At 35.8% G+C, this 15,105-nt stretch overlaps 1 protein-coding gene across 1 annotated transcript in view; it reads left to right on the top strand.

Annotated features, from left to right (window-relative positions):
• ZRANB3 (zinc finger RANBP2-type containing 3) overlaps nucleotides 1–14,797 on the top strand; it is a 38,437-nt gene extending 23,640 nt beyond the window's left edge. The window contains exons 7-21 of the mRNA XM_085228780.1: nucleotides 1,169–1,340; nucleotides 1,760–1,888; nucleotides 3,047–3,166; nucleotides 3,544–3,663; nucleotides 4,122–4,301; nucleotides 4,784–4,936; nucleotides 5,550–6,015; nucleotides 6,983–7,183; nucleotides 7,846–7,928; nucleotides 8,638–8,739; nucleotides 10,164–10,310; nucleotides 10,787–10,929; nucleotides 11,785–12,178; nucleotides 13,204–13,335; nucleotides 13,904–14,797. Coding sequence (XP_085084906.1) covers nucleotides 1,169–1,340; nucleotides 1,760–1,888; nucleotides 3,047–3,166; nucleotides 3,544–3,663; nucleotides 4,122–4,301; nucleotides 4,784–4,936; nucleotides 5,550–6,015; nucleotides 6,983–7,183; nucleotides 7,846–7,928; nucleotides 8,638–8,739; nucleotides 10,164–10,310; nucleotides 10,787–10,929; nucleotides 11,785–12,178; nucleotides 13,204–13,335; nucleotides 13,904–14,002 — 2,641 coding nt within the window. The 3' untranslated portion in view covers nucleotides 14,003–14,797. The remainder of the gene's footprint in view (nucleotides 1–1,168; nucleotides 1,341–1,759; nucleotides 1,889–3,046; nucleotides 3,167–3,543; nucleotides 3,664–4,121; nucleotides 4,302–4,783; nucleotides 4,937–5,549; nucleotides 6,016–6,982; nucleotides 7,184–7,845; nucleotides 7,929–8,637; nucleotides 8,740–10,163; nucleotides 10,311–10,786; nucleotides 10,930–11,784; nucleotides 12,179–13,203; nucleotides 13,336–13,903) is intronic.
• The last annotated feature ends 308 nt before the right edge of the window (nucleotides 14,798–15,105 follow it).

Here is a 15,105-nt window from a genome sequence, read left to right as displayed (position 1 = left end):
CCCTCAACACACGTGGATGCACCCCATCAGGTCCCATGGACTTGTGGACCTTAGTACTGCCTAGGCGCTCACGCACGTCCTCTTTCCTGACTAAAGGGAAGTCTCCCATTCCCCAGATCCTCTCACTAACCTCCAGGGTGTGGGGAAAAATAAATTTCAAAAATCTATTCTGAACAGAATCTCCTTCTGAAAAGGCCAAAACATCCCTGCAGTCTGATGTCTAATGACATTCTTGGATTGTAACAACACATATTCACCTCTCTTCACCGTTTGCTAGATCGCTTTTCATACTTATCCTTTGTGTGCTGGCTCCTGCTTCGGTGCCTAGGAGGAGAGTAGCTGACTCTCCTTCTGGACTGAAAGCTGGGTGTGTATGGGTGAATTCTGTGTTTCTTTGGTTTTTCTTCTTTCCTGCTTTTGTTTGGCTCTGGCTCCTTGCTGACTTCCTTTTGCTCACGTTCTTGGTCTTGTTCTTTCTGAGACGGTAATGTGTTTTTGATGGTATTAATAAGAAACCTTTTGTTTGCACCAGCAAGAGGACATTTCAACCAGCCCATCGCTCCCATTGTTTCAGCTCTGGTTCTCCCACGTTTTGCCTCCTTCAGTAACTCTTCCACAGCCTTCCTCTCCAGCTCGGATCCTCCTCCATAGCGGACTGCTGGACGGCTCGTCACGATGATGCCGGCGCCATTCCTGCTCTCAGCCCAGCTGGAGCATTTAGCTTTGAATCCTGAATGTACATAACAGTGAATTCAGATGGGAGAGGAAAGGAATTTTAATGATGTTCTTTGCAGCTTTTGTGATTAATTTCTTTATCAGCTGTTACCCTCTTTAATATCATAAAGAAGCATTGTAGTAGATTCTTCTGATTAGTGATACCTGGAAGATTCACGTGTGTAAAGGGAAGCGTAGATGGAATGAGATAGAGGACTTTGTCTGATGGGGAGTCAGGTCTGTGGATTAGAAATTAAAAGAGCTCTAACTTGAGTGTTGGAAGGAATCAGACAAAAAGCAATCATCCATCCAACGTAACCAGGAACACTGAGTGTTGTTATCCTAAATGCCTTCATATCTGTGTCTTACAATGAATTGTGCACTGAAGTTTCCATTGGGTTTGGAATAACTAGCATTCACCAAACAATATTGATTATTTTTTTTTCATTTTCAGATTCTTTGGTAAAAGAAAACAATGGGACTGTAGAGGAGCTTCAAATTTAGAAGAACTACATCAACTTCTAAGAAAAATAATGATCAGAAGACTGAAGAATGATGTTCTAACACAGTTACCTCCCAAAATTAGACAGCGTATTCCGTTTGATCTCCCACAAGCCACAGCTAAGGTGAATTTTCTACATCAAAAAAGATGTACATCTAAAAAGATATTTGTTATATATAATCATATATGTATTTATATAAGCATGTGTATATATTCACCCATTCTTTGTAACTATGTGTACAGCACAGCATCTTTTTTTTTTTTTAATTATAATATGAAGAATATGAGTATATCGTTTTGAGAAGGGATCAAATAGTTAAAAATTGACCCTGATTTTAACACGGTCTTCTTTCCTTCTCCATTTTCAGTAGGTATTGAATCCTACAATTACTTCTAGACAAATTTGACAGAGATTTCAAATGTACTTCCGTCCCTAGATGTTTCATGGAAGTCAGTGTTGTGGTAGAGCATACTTAGTAGCTTCTAACAAATCTGTAAAAGATTAGTACATCTATCCTAACCACTGATCTTTTTTCCAATTAGAATTTGAATACCACTTTTGCAGAGTGGGAGAAATTAATGAGAAAGTTGAATTCAGAGTCCAGTGACAGCCATTTTGTTGAAGTCATGAGTCTAATCACACGTATGTATAAAGAAACTGCAATAGCCAAGGTAAGTGTAGAAGTATTAATATATGTTTTAATTGTTCAATGTGTTTTCTGTTAATAAAATTAGTTGTATTGGCATCTCTTGGACTTAGGAATACTCTGAAGGTGAATGCTCCAGGAACGTAACTGTGTGTAGGCAGCTGCTGCAGCTGACTGACCCAGTTGGCTTGCATTACAGGATGCTGCTGATGCAGCCCTTAAGCAGACTGTGCTCTGTCAGTACTGGTCCTCCCCATGGATATATGAAGAATAATAACCCTCTCTAATTGGTCTCTGTATTTTATCAGATGGGACACCTGTTCTGTATTTTCCTCTTATAATTAAGGTGTGAGAATTAACGGATCTTTTATGTGCTTGCTTTTTAGCCTGTTATCACATTTCCTTACACTAATCCATATTTAGAAAAGTATATTTAAAAAAAAAAAATCTGCAGGCTTCTCGTTTAGTAAGAATGAAGAATCTGAATCCTTGGAGTTTCTGTGGTTCTGTTGCTACCTTTTCCCTACTTTTTTATTCTCTGTCACTGTCAGCTCATTTTCAAATGAAAGAAGGGAAAAAAAATTGAGGGCTGCTGCACTAACAGTATTGCGTCATCTACTGGTCAATGATAAATTCTATTAGTAGCTGTTACTTTATTTTCATTGTATTTGATGAACACTATTAATATTTAACACAACAATTATGGGAGTATTTAAATAGAGCAATTATTACATTATTATTATGTTATCATATTCTACATGATTTGATGAATGGCTTTCTAGTTGCTGGTACAGAAGTTCTGATTAAACAATACCTTGTCTGATTAAAATGTGTTTGGTCAGAAATTAAACGCTTTCTGTATTGTGATTTCAGACATCAGATAATGATATCATAACTGAAAGCATTTCTATTTTCATCTTAATCTGAAAGAAATGCCATCTAACTTTGTGATCTTTTGAGGATGAAGGTTTTTTTTCTCTAAAGAAATGGGACAGATTTAGCTATTAAGATGTAAAGTTGTGCTACTTTTTTAAACACAATTATAACTGTTAAATTAACATTAGTGTATGATTAAGTCTTAAATGGGTAACCAATAGAATGGCCATTTAGGCATTGAAGTGAAAACTGTCATTTTGAACATTTTGTACATCTAACTGTTGAAAATATACTCTTATTACTCCAGGCAGGAGCAGTAAAGGACTATATCAGAATGATGCTTGAAAATGACAAACTGAAGTTTCTAGTTTTTGCTCACCACTTAAGCATGCTTCAAGCTTGTGCAGAGGCAGTTATAGAAAATAAGGTAATTATTTAACAAATGTGCACTCATTTAATTTCAGACATTGCTAGGGAAAAATGGCTAACATCTCTATTTAATATTAAGCTATTTGTTTGCAAGTACTTGCAATCTTAATAAATCTTATCTGCGAAATTGCAGATTCTTGTGCAGAATACTCAATTTTAAGAGCCTGCATTCATTCTTGTTGTCTTTTGTAAAAGGATTGTAGACTTAGTACTACCTATTTGATAAATAGGCTTAATTGTAGATCAAAGGGTAAAATACTACTGAGGTGCTATTATCCCCATGACTGAAATAGAGCAGATATTTTAGTACTGGGGAAAGAAGGTGGTTGGATCCAAAAAGGAATGATTTTGTTTGTCTATTAAAATCTGTTCTAGGTTCGCTACATACGGATAGATGGAAGTGTTCCTTCTGCAGAAAGAATACATCTTGTCAATCAGTTTCAGAAGGATCCTGATACCAGGGTTGCTATTTTGAGTATTCAGGCAGCTGGTCAGGTAGGATTAAATTAGGGAAATTTGAAGAATAGAAATGAAGGCTATTAAAGTTATTTACTGAAGGCAATTCGTGTAATACATCTTTTGCAGAATCATGTATTCTTTTTTTTTTTTTTTTTTTGCACTAGTCATGTTAACTGTTTTAAGCCTCTATTGAAATTACATGAGCAAAATCACCATAAGCAGTAGCTTGAATAATTAGTAAAAAGAACAGAAAGAAAGAAGTACCAGATTAATGAAAAGCAACATTTCATACATTTCATTCCCTAATGAAGAGCTGTATGCAGACTTTGCACAGTATTGCAGTGTTTTCTGAATCTTACTAATATCTACCTGGAATAAGTATAGAAGGCTGATTTTGTGTCCAGATGGTCCCTCTCACATTTAAAAATGTTCTGTGCAGCATGTAGATTTATGGGGAGAATCTTTTTTCTAAATTGATCTACTCTTTTATTTAGGGTTTAACTTTCACTGCTGCTACTCACGTTGTGTTTGCTGAATTATACTGGGATCCAGGCCACATTAAGCAAGCAGAAGACAGAGCACACCGCATTGGACAGTGCAGTTCTGTGAATATTCACTTCCTTATAGCAAAAGGAACGTTGGATCCTCTTATGTGGGCAATGCTGAATCGCAAGGTGCATGTGGAATAGAACCAAATAATTGGGAACTCGCTATGTTTTAGATACCACTTAAGCACAGCTAGCAATTAACGTTCTAGTATAAGACAAACCTATGGATCTAAAATTGTCTGGCTAAGAGTTTAATCACTAAATTCCTGCTTTCCATTAATTCTGCCTTTGGCTTCATCTACTAAGCAGAATGTCTAAAGACTATTGAGAAAGATATGTACACAATGTAAATAATCTCTTAACTTCAATAAACTATTGATATTTTACATATACCTTTTCATACATATAGTACTTGTGCAGAAATGGTTTCCTTTAGGGCAGCTGGAAGAATAGTTTTAATCACCAACGTTACTTTGAATTACTGCAGATATTCTCATTTCTCTCTGGCATACTTACTTCAGCAGTCGTAACAAATTTAATGTATTTAGAGAAATATACTTGTTCCTACCTGTAAATTCTTTAGAGCCTTTATGCAAGTCTTTTTGCAGGCCAAGGTTACAGGGAGCACCTTGAATGGCAAAAAAGAGAGAATGCAGGCTGAAGAAGGTGATAAGGAGAAATGGGATTTCTTGAGTTTTGCTGAAGCTTGGACCCCTAATGACAGCGCAGAAGATCTCCAAAATGAACTTCTGTTTACACATGTAAGACTCAAAACTTAAGTTTTTACTTGTTTCATTTTTTAAAAAATCTAATCTTCTTTCCCCTAGGTTTCGTGTGCACTGCAGACTTTACTATTGGAGAAAACACTATATGAGTGGGAAAAACATAAGTTCAAGTTCAGGAAGTTAGTCTGGAGAGACTGATCTGTTAGGCATAAATTAATCTACAGGTTTTGAGTAGTAGCTTTAATTGTTTTTTAGGTGATTGACTCACTCTCAGAGTCTCATAAGAAAATGTAATTTCTGTTTAAAATACAGCTTTCTTAATAGCTGTTTGAATTCAGCACAGTTATTTTGAAAACATTGTTTAAAAGTCTATCCTTGTAGTAGGCTTCATCAGAAAATGTACATAACATACCTGTTCTGTATATTTGCTTTCATTAGTGCAATTGCAGAATTTTGATAAGAATACCGAAAATAATTTTTAGGAAACAACAGTGTTGAATTGCTCCTTATGCTGTTTCTGATTAAAGGAAAATATCAACTCTAAACTAGCTTCCTGTGTTAGAAAGCACTACTAAGGGGAGAAAAATTTAACCAATCCTAGTGCAGTGATTATAAAGATGGCTTTATGTATTTCTTTCCTCTTTCCTAGTTTGAGAAGGAAAAACAGCATGACATACGTTCCTTCTTTTCCCCAAAATCCTCCTGTGGAAAGAAACGCAAAATGTTATCGGATAGTGAATCATCATTAAAGGTTGATGCAGAGTCTTTTGAAGCTGTGAAAGAAGAGGATTCGGAGAAGAGCAGTGAAGAACTGGATTCCACAAGAATAAGTGATGTGAATACAACTTGTCATGAAAGTACCTGTCAACATGAAGCTAAAAGAGCAAGAAGCATAAGTGGATCTACTCCAGTCAGCTCCAGTAAGAAAAAGACTTTAACTGGAAAAATGCCCGCTTTCTTCACAGAGAAGAACAACAAAGGCCTTCCTTGCAGCTCAAATATTTCAAGCAAAAGCACATCTTTAAATAAAGTTTGGCACTGTAGTGTTTGCACTTACAGTAATAATGAATTGCTTCCTTACTGTGAAATGTGTAATTGCCCTCAGAGCAATAAAGGTAAGTGCTGCAGAGAAAGCGTGCGTTTTTCATTCCAGCTGTCATTAGTTTCAGAAAATAAATATTTTTAAACATGAATGTGCACATATACAAGCAAAACATGAAGAATGATATCTTTCTATGAATAGATAGATACCTTTTAGGTGATCTTTCTTAGTTTAACTTTTCCTGGGGATCTTTTTTATGATTCTAATTTGAAACAAATAGAGAATTGAGATGAATGTTAACAGGATATAAAAATGGTGAGTAAGAACATAAATTTAATTTTCTTTACAGCAATGTAGTTCTTGGTTTCTTTGTGAAGGTTTATGGTTATTCTGAATCCAATTAAATTGAAAAGCTTTTCTCTACATGTCAAAACTAAATGATGTCACACAGATGGTTTTATTAACCTCAGTATTGTGTAGTTGCCATGGGAGACATTGCCTTAAAAATACAGCATTTCTCATTCATACAGGTCAGAATAAATGTTTTTTATGAAATTTATTCCAGCTATTTGGGAACTTAATAAGTATTTTTATAAATCTCTCTCCATGTTTAGCTTTTACATTAGAAAGAAAATAATAAGGTTCTCTTTTTCTTTTTAAATCTTTTCTTGATTAAGTAAGATCAACTTCTCAATTTCTTAAGTATGTATAAATGCTGGAAAACTACTTAATGTGTTTATGGTTAATGTGTTTATGGTGTTTAGTAAATGAATGTAGTAGATAATAGGTAACCATTTGATTGCACGTATTTCAACATAAAGCTGGCTGCACAAAATTGCATAACCAGAACACTTTGGTCCGTGTGTTTATTCTCCTAATATCAAGGTTAGTGCTGTTTTCATAGGTGGTTGAATCATGATATTACTAGAGAATAAAATGCAATTTCTCAGTATTTCAGTTACTTGTTTTTGTCCATCCATTTATTGATTAGCTCTCAGTTTATAAGGAGAGTATAAATGATCACTTTTCTCTCTCTATAGGTGAGAGAAACTCTGAAGTTCCTACTAGTCAGACTGAAGAAGACGTGTCAGAAGACTCCAGAAGAGATGAACAGAGAGCAGCATGGGATGCTGAAGATGGTAGAGAAGATTTGGAGGAATTGGTGACCAAGCAGTCTGAAATCAGTGAACAAGAAGCTGTCAAAATCAGAAGTAAAGAAAATGAAAGAAGGTGTGGAGAAGGTAATAGGGGGATTCCTGTGGGGAAAAAGGTGACCATATCCTGTCTGTGAAATTGTATTTACTGCCTCTGGCATGAAGAACAACTTCAAAATATGAAAGATAGACTAGTGTGTGATTTTCTTGTTTTAACCTGGGATTTTATCGAATTTTGATATCTAAAGCACTCTTCATACAAAGCCTGAGGAAATAGAAAGGTTTTGGTTGAGAAAGCACATATGTCAAACTAGTAGTTGTGAAACCTAAGGTACAGTATACAGTCTTATTGAAATTTATGATGGCATTGATTTGTGTCAGGATAGCCACGGGTAAAGGAATTAATGGGTAATTCAGGAGGAACAAGATTGTCTCCTAAAAAATTCAGGAGAACACATATCTTAATAATTTGTTGCTTGCATTGTGTGCATCTTATGTTATTCTGGAATTCAATATAGAATCCTAGTGTGCTGTATATTCCCTTGGAGTTTCTACAATGATTCCTGAAAATTCGGAGGGGATGGAAAGGGTGAAAAATACAGATATAGAGTTTATATAAAAATAAGTTAGTAGGCACAGAAAATCAGGAAAATTCACACATAACAGGTGTAGTTATTTTTAATATCTGAACAGACTAAATGAAGAAAACCTCTTAATTTTAACCTTGTTTCTCTGTATTGAATATTTAGATCAATCAGATGCATTTCTAGTATATGATGGGCTAATGTTCTGTGCAAGCAGGAATACTGATAGAATTCACCTCTATACAAAGGTAAAGCTGAAATAGGCATGCTTATTATCACTTCAAAAGTACAAAGTAGACTGTGTCCTATGAAATAAGCCTGTATAATTTCTTTTGTCATGCTTTATGTAAAATCCTTATTTTCATATTATTGAAATTAGGTAGTTTATCATTCTAGTTCTTGTTGGAGAAGTAATAATTCCCCAGATATACAGCTTCTAACACTTCTTAGTTTACACAGAGGTGCTAGTATATTATGTTTATGCTCAGATTATCTCTTGAAAATGCTAACAGTATTTGATTCCTTTTCTTGTTATAGATCTTACCACTATCTTGAATCATTAGCATATATAATTATTCTCCTGTTTGTAGCTAGTGTGCTATTCCAGAAGATTTTTATAGTTGCAGTAATCAGTGAATCTTTCCAGGCTAAGTAGGTAAAGAAAATATTGCCACCACATTTTCAGAAAGGTGCACATTGGTTCTGTGTACAGATCAGAAAATTCTTATATGAAACACATTATTATTAATCTGTAATGATAATGGAAAGAGAGAAACAAGCAGTTATGAATTTTTTTTAGGTCATTTTTACATGAGAAATCATTACTAGAAAAATCTTAAGCTTGAGGAACTAAACTTGGTTGGAAGAGGAAGATAATCCACTTGAAACAGATCCTTTTTTCTTTTTTTCTAGATTGTAGTGCATTCTGTGTGTAAACGAAACTGTTTGTTTGTGTAGGATGGTGAACCACTGAATCTGAATTTCATTCCATTGGACATACAGCTGGATAACTGGGAGGATTTACCAGAGAATTTCCAACATAAACGAAATCGTTCAATGGTAAGTCTAAATTCAACTGGCACAGTAATACAGTGTTTAATGTGGAGTATTTTGGCTTTTTTTTTTTTTTTAATAGATGCAGAACACTTCCAGGACTTGGGACATAGGCACAGTTTCATCACTGCAAGCAGATACTGTAAATGTTGATGCAGATATTATGCAGACTGTTTTCTGGCAAGTTATTGTACCTTCTGTTAATATTTCTGTAGATGGAATCAACCAGGCATCATTTAATTTCTCATTTACAGGATTAGTAACTAGCATCCGTAAGTCTACAAAACAGCATTTTAAAGGTTGTAAATTGCGTGCTGCATGATGAGTAAGAATGTGCTGGATTGTATCAGAGCTGCAGTTATGAGCAGGCCTTGACTCTCATTTTGTCCTTTGGTCTTCTGACAACATTCAAAACAATGTAGGGCACAACTCCACTCAGATATGCAGCTTCAGTTACTTAAGCAGTAACAATCACATTTGTATTGGTATTGTAAGACATGAACATTGTCAAATCAAGTACTCACGGTAATGAAATCCAGAATTTAAATTGCATTTGCAATGTTATCCATTGAAAACAGTCAAGAAATATATTTCATCTGTTTAAAAAGATGAATAATTTGGAAAACCAGATTTTATCATGTAGGAACAAGACTGGTTCTTTTTAGTAGATTCTCCAACAAGGCTTGGATTTGTAGGTCAAATTCCTGACTGATTCAGCCAACAATTATCTGATTCAGCTGATGAAAGGCAAAGATGTTGCCAAAGAATTTCAAAGCTACTTAGTAGACTGAGAAGACGTGTTAAGAATGCCATGTTTCTGGGCAGGAGATGACACTACTTATGGAACTTTCTATGTCCCTCCACTTTCTCTTGCAGATTAAAATATCTGTGTTAGTAAGTGCTCCCATGTGTCTTTATATCCTGCAGTTTTGCTGACTTCTTTCTTGCTGTTCTGACTCAAAGTAAGACTGGTCCATGCTCTTCCGTGTTTGTCATGGGAAAAACTGCGCTTTTCTGAAAGCCTAGAGCAAAAGAGAGAGGGCTACTCTAAGTAGAAGACTTCTACCCATCTGTTTTTTCCATGAACGAAGTCTCGCTTACAAAAGAAAGGTTCATCTGAGACTCTATCAGGAAGCCATTCTCCTAGTCATCATAGCTTAGATTAATGAAGTCCATTTGTGGCTATATTTTCTATCTTGTGGAGCAGCACACCTATGTCACAGCAAAACTGTAATTGTAGACAATGCCAAAGCAGTCTTAAGTTCTTCAGCAGGAGAGGATGGAAGGCTGCAGCTTGCACAAGCGCTGACTTGAAGGGACTATATCTGATCATACCAGCTTTTTTTCCATCCAGTTTTGAATAAATTCTTAGCATGCTTTCAATGTAATTATTTGTTTAATGTCACTGCTGACAATAGCATCCTCCCCAGATACTAAGGTTTGTGAAAGAATGGAGTCACCTAACAGCAATGAAACAGAAAATTGTCAGAAAAAGTGGTCAGCTGTTTTGTAGTCCTATTCATGCTGCAGAGGAGATGTCTAAAAAGCAGTCAGCAACAAGCAGCACAAAAAGGTATGTGTTTTTATTTTTCTTTCCCTTATTAATTTCTGCAGGAAGTTTTGATGTATTTAATTTAACTTTCAGTAGAATTAAGCCAAAGGCTACAAATGGGTAATTCAGTGACTGTCTCACAGTGACAAACGTATGCAACTGAGCACATAAGTAAATATGCTGGAATGGAAGTATCTGCTTCCTTGTCCATCACTGTCGCATTCAGCAGCTATTCTGGCTTTCTGCTTTGTGTATTTAAGCCACCAGAGATTTTTGAGGAAAAATCATTACCTTTAGGGTCTCAAAAGAAAAACAAGCTTAAAAACATCTTACTATATTTCCTACCTGGAAGCAGGAATAAATCATTAGCTGCCATCAGGGCTACAATCTCATATTCATAATTCATAGCTTACTTCAACATTTTTTCATACTCATTTTTTTCTTTAAATAATTCTGTCCACTGTGGGTGACATTTGTCAAAACTGTTGGTTTTTTTTTTAGGTATGTGACCAAGGAGATGTAGCAGCAGCCTCACTTAGCAAAGTGAGCAGCAGTGGGGGCAGCGTGCGCCTCATCACCAAAGAAAGTAGAGCTTGTCTGAGGAATGAAAATGCTTCTATGGCACAACCAGGTCATTCCACAAAGTAAGTTAAGTTTAATGCAAAAAAAAACAAAGCGATGAAGCTGTTTCTTCATAGACTTTTTTTTTTTTTTTAAGATAGCAAAGTTATGTTTACCTTGTTGAGCCATAGTAATAGGTAAGTTATAGGAAAGAAACTTGCTGAAATAGCTAATGAGCTATTAACAATTTAGATGGTATCTGTTGTGTGATGATGTAGCTACTAGTTAACAGTGACAAGATGAAACAAGAAAAGTTACACAACTTGGTTAGGGAAGCAACAACATTGGCTAGAGCTTACTTGTGAAGTCAACTTCAAATAGGAAAGCAAATTTTCTTTCATTCTGCCTCATAATGTAGAATAGGGCAGAAAATACGAAAACTTTGGTCAGAAAATGCCCTTCTTTATCCGACAAGTAGTTCTTGGCTGGAAGCAAATCTTTTTTAGAGTAGGAAATTGTTAAGAAGTTGTGAAAGTTGCAGAGAGAAGGCAGGATGTTTTCCTCTGACATTTTGCTCCCATTACAAAAGGGGTTGAAACATTTGTCTGAGAGTATACGTACGTACCTGGCACAAGCTAACACTTATAAATGCAGCATTATTTTAGTTTAGTAATTCAATGTGCATGTGTAAATGTAGTAAGATGTGCAAAGGAAAAAATCTCTCTTGTATTGTCATATATTGTTTAAATTGAAACATAAACCAAGTAGATGATTGCACTATGCAGATACTAACCTGACTGTGAGATGATTTTTTGATTAAAATTGGTGTTCTAGAGCATGAAAGATATCAAATGGAATTATACCATGTATCAAGCAAAAATTGTAGTGCTGAATACCCGCCTTATTACTAGTTGTAATACTTTGATCTCTGTGAACAGGCTGTCTTCGGAGAGTGAAAAAAGTCCTTCTGTTCTTCCCTCCAATTGGACTGAAGTTCAAAACTCCTCCCTACCCAAAGGCTATTTGCAAGCCCTGGATGGTGAAGGAAACCCACTTTGTCTCCGCTGTCAGCAGCCAACAGCTCAGCTTGACCAAAGCTGCCAGGCCCGTGCCTGGGACACGCGGTTCTGCTCTCTTGCCTGCCAGGAGGAATTTTCAGTTCGTTCTAGTCAGAGCTACCTCAGGACTAAGGTGTTTGAAATTGAACATGGTGTTTGCCAGTTTTGTCATCAGAATGCCCAAGAGCTCTATCTTAACATCAGAGATGCACCTAAGACTCAGCGTAAGAAACTTCTGGAGAGCTCATGGATGTCTCATCTTCCAGTTGGGCAGGTAATAGCACTGTTTTTGAGTGCTTTCTGCTGATCTGTGTATTCCCATAGCAGTGTAGGAAGTAGTTCAGAGAAATCCAAAATGGTGTACTTGCAGGCGTAAGATAGACTATGAAAAAGAAAATAAAAAATGAAATCCTTGTCTTCATATGTCTTCAAAGACAAACATGTTTTTGGTATCTAAATAGGACAGGCATCAGAATTCTGATTCTTAGGGATGTAAATATTGCAGCTGACTTTAATTGAAATGTGGTTATGAAACAGAATTGAGGAATGGATGTAGTAAATAGTACCAGGTTATTGCTACTTCACAGAATGTTTGCTAGTAGCTTAACAAAAGCCAGCTGTCACAACTTCCCTCACCATAACCTCAGAACATATTAACAACTACTCCGATTCTTCCCAGATTAATTGCTTTTTTGCGGACTCAAAGGCAATGGAACAGGAAGGGAGAATATCCATATTAGTTCCAAGACAAAAATACCATATTTTTGTCCTGTTGTGAAGTTGAAATTCTACTTCAGAAGTTGCTGGTTCTATATTTTTATAATAAATTCTGAAGACACACTTAAACTTACAAAATAAATGATCATTGGCCAGTACTACTTCTATTGGTTGTATGCATGAGATCACCTTTGTTTCTTGCAGCTTTTAAAAGTAAGTTGACACAAATCTAAAAGACTTGAGACTGAGTCTTGCAGAGTGGGTATCTTACAACCTTTTAAGTGAACTGCAGCACTTGATAAAATGACATTGAAGACAAATTTACTGATCAAAAAAAAAAAGTTTCTTTCTGCTTTACTTTGATCCACTGTTGCATGCTGCAGACTAGGTAGAACTATGCCAACTAAAATTATAGTTGTTTGTTTGTCCACTGGGAATAACAAACAAATGCTAACAGTTTCTCTGACCATAAACATTAGTAGTATAAATAATGTAAATAGCTACTTTGCTCAGTTTTATTGTTCTGTCTGATGAATGAAGATGAAGATCTAAGGTTTCCATTGTCTTGCCCTTTTATTGCAGTTGAATGAAATTATAACAAACCCAACAGAAGGTCAGTTCTGGCAGGTGGATCACATCAGGCCTGTTTACAGCGGAGGAGGACAGTGTTCCCTGGAAAACCTTCAGACTCTGTGTACGGTCTGCCACAGAGAGGTCAGTGTGGTACAGTCAGAAATATCGCCCTCTGGCAGCTGAAAACAGCTTCTCTCCTCATTGGCACATCCTGGTACTGGGAATGTAACTTGTAGCAAACTACAGGTTTTCACTGACAGAAGCAACTAAAACTGATTTATAGGTAACTGAGATTGTGCTATTATATATACAGTAAAAATCAGGAATTAGTCTGTATACCTTGTAAGTAATAGACAATGCCAAGTTACTATGCATGTGGAAGGAAGCAACTGGTAGAAAATAACCAAAAACCTTTAAGAAATACCTGATGTTACTCATTTAGTCTGTAGTCAACTAATGCAAGCTTCTCTATGCTGCCTTGTCTGTGGCATGGCACTACTCTTTTCCTTGCAGGAGGGCACCAGTGAATATGAAAGGCAGCATTAAACAGTTTACTCACAAATAGGAAAATGCCACTTTAATAAACGTTTGCATTTTATTTGTCATCTGCTGCAAAATCAAATTGAAATCTAAAGCTATAGCCTAATGCTTTCCAGCTAGTTGTCATGTAAGTCTATTTTCTGACCAGACCTACCTTTCTCTTTTCCAGAGAACTGCAAAACAGGCCAAGGAAAGAAGTCAGATGAAGAGACACTCTATAGCTACAAAGTACGGTTGTGATATCACAAAGTTTTTTGTGAAGAAGTAAAATAAGTATAATCAGTTACATTATATCTCAGGAATTACTATAGTTTTCCTCATGCATAATTTTCCTCATGCACTTTAAAAAATAGTCTTGTATGCTGGTAAAGAAAACAAAAAAAATCATTCAAAATACTGATTTTTTTCAGAGGGCCTTGGATGAATGCATGCAGAGAACTCAATCATGGTTACATTTTTATGGCCCAGCAGTTTAAAGCTGAACTTCTATGTATAACCTTAGTGCAGTTTTGAAGTACTACAATTTTCATATTGGTTCATATACAACTGTAAGAATTGGAGGAAGTGCTGCTGAAATTCATGTTAGTCTTACAGTGTTCAGCTGTAGTGGGGTATTAAGAACCAGGCAGCTATCTTAGTGAACAAAGGGAATAATTTTAACTCAATCAAATGTACTGGAGAAAATACAGGCTCTGCTCTCTATTATGACAGGAACAAGGCAGGAGATGTGTTTCTTCTAAAACTGTCTTATAACTACATATAAAAATTAGTAGCAGCCTGGAAAGAGCTATGAAAGGCCTGATAGCTTCATTTGACTTGGTGTAAAAGATCTGGGCACTTTCAGTTCACATTTATTCAAATATCTGTTTAAAACAGCTAGCATTTAAGGTTTGCTCATGAGAAATAATATCCATTTTTCCTTGTCTCATCCAAAGATAATTTCTGGGAAATGCTAGAGCCATATTCTCTTTAACTAAATTGCAGAGCTAATGGTTATTTTGCACTGTTTAAGTGGCTTTCTCTACAGTTACTTCAAATAAATCAGCATCACCTTAAAGCTTTAGTGCCTTTCCCCTGCCCCTTCTATGTTATCAGCACACTACAGATCATTTTTTGTAAAAGTACTGTGTTCTCTACAATTCCAGGCATATTTAGTTAAAATACACTGAAATGCTTTCATTAGTTGCCCTTATGAGAAAATTCTTAATGTTTTACACATAGCTTTTCTCAGGTAAAGATAAAGATGGGTACTGTTGCAAATATACTATCTTCTATAAACTAAAAACTACTGGACTTTTCCATCAGATCCAAACACCTTTAAGCAGCTGATAGAAAATGTTACAGCACTCGTTCTCTGAGCATGCCAAAGTG

This window comes from Meleagris gallopavo, chromosome 7, assembly GCF_905368555.1.
Source record: "Meleagris gallopavo chromosome 7, MGAL_WU_HG_1.1, whole genome shotgun sequence".
Taxonomy (NCBI): domain Eukaryota; kingdom Metazoa; phylum Chordata; class Aves; order Galliformes; family Phasianidae; genus Meleagris; species Meleagris gallopavo.
Note: the sequence above shows the minus strand (reverse complement) of the source record. Positions and strands in the feature narration are given on the sequence as shown.